The 7,579-nt window shown below is 40.4% G+C and overlaps 1 protein-coding gene across 4 annotated transcripts in view; it reads left to right on the forward strand.

The window, feature by feature from the left end:
* Positions 1–7,579, forward strand: part of FREM1 (FRAS1 related extracellular matrix 1) — a 163,917-nt gene that overhangs the window by 146,022 nt on the left and 10,316 nt on the right. For 3 of the 4 annotated variants that reach the window (XM_019517564.1, XM_019517567.1, XM_019517568.1), the window contains 5 exons: positions 50–288; positions 1,710–1,757; positions 2,045–2,227; positions 2,498–2,626; positions 3,603–3,718. In XM_019517564.1, the coding sequence (XP_019373109.1) occupies positions 50–288; positions 1,710–1,757; positions 2,045–2,227; positions 2,498–2,626; positions 3,603–3,718 (715 nt within the window). Of the gene's footprint in view, positions 1–49; positions 289–1,709; positions 1,758–2,044; positions 2,228–2,497; positions 2,627–3,602; positions 3,719–7,579 lie in introns of those variants that run through there. The other variant, XM_019517566.1, reaches the window with a different exon arrangement.

Consider the following 7,579-nt stretch of genomic DNA (forward strand, 5'->3'; position numbering starts at 1 on the left):
GGGGGGGGAGGAGAAGGAACTGACCATCTGCCATCTTGTATGTTTTCAGATCAGTGCAGCTTTTTCCATTCCTCTGGCCAAAGCAAGCACAACTTATGGAGGACAGACACATTGCTTCCAGTTTCCTCCAGCTCCTTATTGCCCTCCAGCCCTGGCACTGTTCACTTGGAAAGGATCCCACTGTCCTCTTCCAAAGGGATGATGATGCAGAAGGGGAATATGCTACCGGAATTCAAGTTGGTGAATCGGTCAAGAACTAAACTAAGAGCAGTTGGAAATGGCAAAATAGTAAGGCAGCTCTACTGTGTAGTGATAAGACATGGGGAATTGCTACATATATTTATTTCAAAACAATCTTAGCTAAGTGGAGCCAGAAAATATTTGAATTTTCAGTGGAGCACATTCATGAGCTATTTTGTATAAAGATCTTGATGCTGAAGATATGTGCGTATGTAAAAGTGATAGAGTGAAGGAAGGAAATGTGCACCGGGCAACAATGTGATCAGGGCCCATCAGCAGTTGATATACATGTATTGAACCCAGCTCATTTACAGCAGCAGAGAGGTCTATTAAAAAAAGCCACACCAAAAAAAAGACTTTTCTTAAATTTGAAAAAAATGGATGTTCCTCAGGGGACAGATTTCATGTATCCTGGTCTGATTAAGATACAACTATGATTGTTAACTGATTATGGAAATAGGCTATGAAAACAATTTTATGTATCACATGTAACTACTTTCAGGTGTTGTCAGTCTCTATTGCTAGGAAAAAAATAAAAAAAAAGATAAATTCTGCATGGTTTGCTAACTGAGATTATCCACCAAGGCTAGGGACAGAAGTTATACATGAACCAGTTTAAGTGATCAGAGACTGGTTTAAATCTGTAACAGAACAGATGTTCAGTGCACATAAGACAGTTTGAAAATGGCTTAAACCAATTTGAGATGAACCTGGTTGAATGTAATATTAGACTTAACTGATATGGGTCAAATCAGTTTATGCAATGCCTGTCCCAGACCCCTTGCTGGTTTAAAATAAACCAGACTCCCCCATCATCCCTGCATGCTCTCTGGGTAGGGTTGGCCCCTGCCCTCTGCTCCCTGGCTGCAGCTCTGGCAAAGACTATGGTGTTCTCCACCCCACCCCTTGCCACTCCCTGCTAAGCAGGAATTCCCCCCTCTCCTCTGCCTTGCAGAGAGGTGTCTGCATATTAACTAGCAGACCACATGCTGGCTATGGTCTGTGCTGAGTCAACAGGTAGAATCAACAGGCAGAACCAACAGGTAGCTGGTAATATCCCTTTGTTGTTTTCTTAATGGGGTGATAAACAGTGTTACCAATTCCCTGATGGGCTAATAAACATGTACTGCCAGGGCCTGGCCATGCCCCCCACCCCACTCCCTCAGCTCAGTACTGTGAAAGGGAAGGGAGGGCTGCTTTAGTGCCCCTTGGCTTCTAGCCTGAGCCATTGCAGGCATGTGCCTGCATTTCTGGGATGTAAAGGGAATCCACCTTCAAATCGATTCAAGCTTTGCAGGTTAAACTAACCTGCAAGGATTGAATCAATTCAGGCTCCGGCTTTTTGAATGTCTGTCCCTAGCCCAATAGAAACTCCAGCAAGATTTGCATGAAAAGCAAGCTACAGATAGCTACTTGTTTCTAGTATTACACAGATGTGTCAAAATCACTTTATTATCTGACTTTTTCAGGTTCCTCCATCATCCGTGTTTAGAAATGGAACTGATGTGGTTTTTAAAGTAAGTGTATTTTGCTGTGTCCACCTGCATATTTGCACAATGGTTTTCTTATTGTATTTTACCATAACTACATATACAATGATTCAGTGTAGTTGATACTTTCAGAATTTTTTCATTCTGTATATGTTTTTCCTTTACTTTTGGGTCTATTTCCTTCTGATTTGAAATAGAAAATGATTCTGAAATATAAACTATCTTTATGAAGATAACTTTAGAGTCATTAATACATGGTAATCCTATCTTTTTCTTGTTGGTTTTTATTTTTTTGGTTACTTTTTAAAATCAAGTATCATGGGCTAGTATCTCTCAGAGTAGAAGAAGATACTTCATCAGCTAATGCAAACAAAAAGGCTGAAGTGTTGGTAATTAACCAAGGGGAGCTGAAAAGCAATGTGGTCTCCTCCAGGAAGACAGAAGTCCCACAAGCTGATAATCCAGAGCTGACATCTGTATTACATTCTAGCCATCAGGTATAGAACCCTCTTGTTTCCTAAGCATTTTTACCATCTGTTTTCAGTCATTCTGTGTTCTGAGATGATTTAACACCACTGAGATCCTCAGCCTAACTCTTCCATTCCAAAATTTATTATTCTAATTCTTGAGAGTAATTTAGCCAGCAGATGAATAAATGAAAAAACTCAAGCTCTGTAGTGCTTGCATGTCACATATGGTTGAATTAGCAACTGATTTATTCTATGTAACCTTTTTAATTCAATGGGCAAATCCTGTTCCCTTTTCAGGATCTGGGTCTCTCCTTTCCAAGGGGCTGCACATCAGATTTAAAGGGGCTCTTGCATTATGAAGAAAGAGTCCAAAAATTATTTCAGTGTGATGGCATTTCATGGAAGTTATGGGATTCAAAAAGCAAGGTAACCATCTGTCAGACTGTGATCATTTCATTTAAAGTTTCCATTGATGGAAAACCCTATGGGGATATAGCCGTTTTTATAACCAATCTATATAATTCTCAAGCAAAGACACAGTTTACAATTAAATTCTTCAGAATGAATTAAAAATCATACCCAAAGGATGCCATTCTCTCTTAAATGTTTGTGATGTTTGAGAGAGATCTGAAGAACCTCATCAGTCTCCCATCTCTTAAATTCCATATCCCTTTGTTACCAGGGCTTTTAGCTTACTGTAGTAGATATTTCCTGTTGAGTTGCTGCATTCAGTTTACATTTTGAATGAGAGAAAGCGGACATCTCTTTGGAACACTTTTTTGACTGAAAGGAATTTAAGCATGTAAAAAACCCGGATGTAATATTGTTTGTTGACTTGAGTTTCTATTGGGCTACGGACAGACATTCAAAAAGCAGTGCACAGTTATTTTTAGCAGCTACTTCACTGTGACAACATGCTATACTGGGCGAGTGCTTCGCTACTGTGACATGGCTGCTGGTCACATGTAGATGCCTGTGGATCCTACGTCACCATAGTGTGTTGCTACGGCGATGTAGCATCACATGTAGATGTGCCCACTTTACTCTCGGTGTGGCCATGGCATTAGCAGTGCTTGGCCTGGTTCCCAGAGGTCAACACTAACATGTATTTTTCCTACTCCCCTATTCAGGAGTGTTTGGCAATAGGAAAGTAGTCACATTACAACCAATATTTCAATGTTGCTGCTTTGATCTTGTACAAGCCTCCAATCCCACTAGGCAAAATGCTGTATTCTGTCAATCTTTTCTAATTGGAAATATTGTATTTTAAATCATTGTTAAGTTTTGTTAGAATAAATTCATGGTTATGTTATTTTTCATTCTAGAGTGGCCTGGAGGAGCACTTTGAGATAATTCATACTAATAAACAAGATGTTCTAAGAACAAATGATTTTTATTTCAGATGGTTAACCTGAAAAAATGCCCCTCTGGATGGAGCCATCATGATGGTAGCTGCTATTTCCTAATAGCTGAGCACAAGGTCACCTGGAATACCGCTGCTCAGGCTTGCCGGGAACAGTAAGAGACTTTCAAGTTAATCATTTTGTTTTGTGATTAGGTGTTCCTCCCGCACTGAACTGCTACCTGCTCTCCATTCACTCTGAGATAGGCTCCATTCCAGTAAGGCTGTACAATCCAGGGGAAATACTATGGGTACAGAGATCTGGCCCAGTTTAAGAACCAATATAAAAATAAAAGCCCAGGAAGGGCTAATGTCAAAATATTTGAATTGGATGTCTATACTATGTTATTCAGGATTTCCAATCCTACAACCATTTGGAGTGTTTAGATTCTTAGAGCACCTATACACATGTAGTGAGGCTGCTACAATACACTGTAATTACAGCACATCAGAGGAGACTCACTTAATCGAGTCTGCTGGAATGTGGTAATTACCACTCCAGCAGACTCCAGCATCTCATGTATTAGTGTCTCTGAGCTTAAAAATGGCAGCAAGGGCGCTTCGAATGAGCTTTAGTTAAGGCACCCCTGCCACCATTTTTCACTGAGGGGACACTGATACACTACACGTTTGAGGCACTTGAATTAGAATGGCTGGTGAAGCTGATTTAACTGAAGTGCTCGCCCCCATCCCCTGGCTCCCATAGCACATGTATAAACACCCTTTGACCCAAAACCTACTGCAACTCAAAATCTTTCCCATGGGTAGCGTGAAAATTATGTGTCTTGCCTTAGGGATGCAGTACATCCCTAAGGGAGATATGCAACTCTCCTGTTCTCTCAATGGATGCACCAGAGACCAGTCTTAAGTCATCCTGCATAGATCCATAGCTTTCCTGTTCTCACAGTAAACAACCTTTGCCTATCCTAATCCACCCAAGAAACTGCATAGCTCTTTTCTATGTGGCTGCATCATAAAAGATTCAGCTCACTTTTAGGCTAGGGACAGACAGTCAAAAAGCCTGAGTTGATTCAATCTTTGCAGGTTAGTCTAACCTGGCTAGGCTAAATCACTTTGTAACCATCTACATTCCCTCTGGACTGAGAAAATGCAGGCACATACCTGCAGTAGCTCAGGTTAGAAGCCAGGGGGGCTCTAAAGCAGCTCTTCCTTCCCTTGTACAATGCTGAGCTGAGAGGGGTGTGGCCAGGCTCTGAGGATGCTTTCATTAGGGAGCTATCCCCACCCTGCCCTTGATAATAGAGCATTTATCAGCTCCCTTATTAGCATTTAGCATCCCATCACAAAACAAAGCCTCGCTCATTAGTTCAAGCTTTTCTTAAACAGCTTTTTCCAAAGGAAGGAATGCAGGGACATTACCAGCTGACCTGTTGATTAGCTCCAGAAGGGATTAAGCAGATACCCTCCTATCTGCCTTACGCGTAGGGGTATGCGTCGTTCATGCCCCACTGAACAACCAAGAGAAAAGGAATCAAGGAGCCAGAAAAAAGGACCATGACCAATGTAGTATGTTTCTATGCCTCAGTGGCTTCTGGCTCAAGGCTCCCAGCCTGTTCTCTCAAAGCTGTTTCTGCATTTTGCATCTGAACAGGCCAAAATAGAGGCATGTAAGGAACCTATAAATCCTAGTGGCTTCATGGCAATTTTACACAATAGATTAGAATTGCAGTAGATGGTTGCAAAGTGCCTAAAGGCTGTGCACATGCCTCCTACAGATGAATTCATGAGTTTTGAAAACCTAGAGTTGGCAATTCTGTACTTCTGGGGTTCTGCTGAGTCTGTGCTTGTATATACAGTATTCATTTCTATCCAGGGCTGGGATACCCTTTCAAACTCTGAACAAGCCAGCTTGCACACTGGAAGGAGCCTACCCAGAGTATGGAGCTTAAAAACCAGGAAACTCATAAAAAGCATTCCAAATACCTAAAAGTGCTTCATGATTTTTGAGGCAACCCTCATGATTTTCAGGAGCGAAATCATGGCTTTTGAAAGTGTAGGGTTGGCAACATTTTTCCCTACCTGGAAGTGCCCCCAAGGACCTGCGCCAAACCCTATTGCTGCCAAAGTCAGGAAGAGCTTCTGTCTCTCTCTTGAACTTTATAATATAACTTTATAATAATTATATATTATATATATCATTCATACTTTCCTTATGAGGAGAGGTTGAGGGACATGGGACTCTTCAGTCTAGAAAAGAGAAGGCTCAGGGGTGACTTGGTGGCAGCCTATAAGTATAGAAGGGTGGTGCATCAGGATCTGGGAGAACAGTTGTTCACCAGGGCTCCCCAAGAGATAACAAGGTCTAAAGGCCACAAACTCCTGGAAGACCAAGTTAGACTGGACATAAGGAAAAATTTCTTTACAGTCTTGAGTGTTCAGGGTCTGGAACAGACTTCCCCTAGAAGTGGTGCAAGCACCTACTCTGGATTCATTCAAAAGGTATTTGGATGTTTAGCTTGCTGGGATCAATTGACCCCAGCAGACTTCCTGCCTATGGCAGTGGGGCTGGACTCAATGAACTCAGGAGGTTCCTTCCAGCCCCTAATGTCTATGAAATCTATAAATGGCCTGTAGGGCAGCTTTAGTTTATCAGAGTGGCATAAAGCTCCTCAATGTACTGAAGTCTCTACAGATTTAAATTCTGCAAATCTGTTACACTGGATTCCTTGCCTCTTGCACTAAATATTCTTTGAAGGCAGCATTTAGCTGAAACATTTCCTTAATTAGGGCAGTTGCTTGGAGGTGATGAAAGCTTTTTAGCCAATGGTATAGATTTTAAACCACAGTAAAATAATTGCAAATGGCAATATATTTGGCACCAGAGTCAGTGCTCTGTGTGTTTTTTTTAAATAAGGCATTATGCTCTCTCCTGTAGAGTCTTTTTAATTAGGGACTGGTTTGATTTAGTTAGCTCCATAAATACTATTATCTCATCATTTCCTGCTTGCCTGGAGCCCTGCCTGGGGGTATTGGTTAATGCTATTAGCAAAATAGTACATTCAGAAAACTTCTCATTTTCTTGCCTTATGTCTAGAACCCTGACTAGGTGTAATGATTAGAAGGGATTGTCTTTTTCTCATATGCATGGTTTTTAGTCAGTATTTATGAAGGATCCTTCCTGACATTACATATGATTTTAGCCATTATGGGTACTTTTTTTCATTGTTTTCAAGATTGTTTCTATTACTTGGATTGAAATAACTCTAACCACCTGGGTATATGTCTCAGGTAGTAGAACACTAAGTAATATAACTGTCCTAGTGCCAGCTGAATTTTCATAAACCCATCAAAACACAGGCTAGAAGTTGTGGTGCTATTAAATTAAATGACTTTAAAATAAATGAAATTACTTGAATTAAATGTCCAAGATTCTGATGGTGCTGAACCAGAGGCTCAGACCAATCAGTGACTGAACTAAGTGGAAGGCACTCTGTATAAAGAAATTTTGTAAATGTTTACTAAGAATTTAATGGAAACATTTAAACCTCACTTACTGAATAGCTTCAACTATTATCAGCAGTTGGTTTATAGACTACTGCATTGTAATCCAGGTATACATAATTTCATTTTGAAGTGCAGAATTTTATTTTGAAGTGCAGATAAGATAGTGATTCTTTTATCCAAAATAGCTGTTCTTTTGGGACACTGTTAATAGAAAGAGGTTTTGTCTGCACTACAAAATGGAAACAGAACATGACCAAACCCCTCAACGTACTTGTTGAGGGTTGATTGAGCATAGGTTACTGTTACAAAAGACTGTCACTATTTTCTTGTAAAAGAAACCCAACTACTAAAAATGACATGTTACTAGATTTCCTAGTATTTTTAGGCCAGCTTTTAGGAATTGTTAAGGAAACAACATTTCTAGTAAAAATATTTCATGTGAACATCAGATATATATTTCCAGCAGGTAAATTTCATAGACATAGACATTTGGGCTGGAAGGGACCCTGGAG

The sequence above is a fragment of the Gavialis gangeticus genome, unplaced genomic scaffold (genome assembly GCF_001723915.1).
Source record: "Gavialis gangeticus isolate Ggan-Ray unplaced genomic scaffold, GavGan_comp1, whole genome shotgun sequence".
Classification (NCBI taxonomy): Eukaryota; Metazoa; Chordata; order Crocodylia; family Gavialidae; genus Gavialis; species Gavialis gangeticus.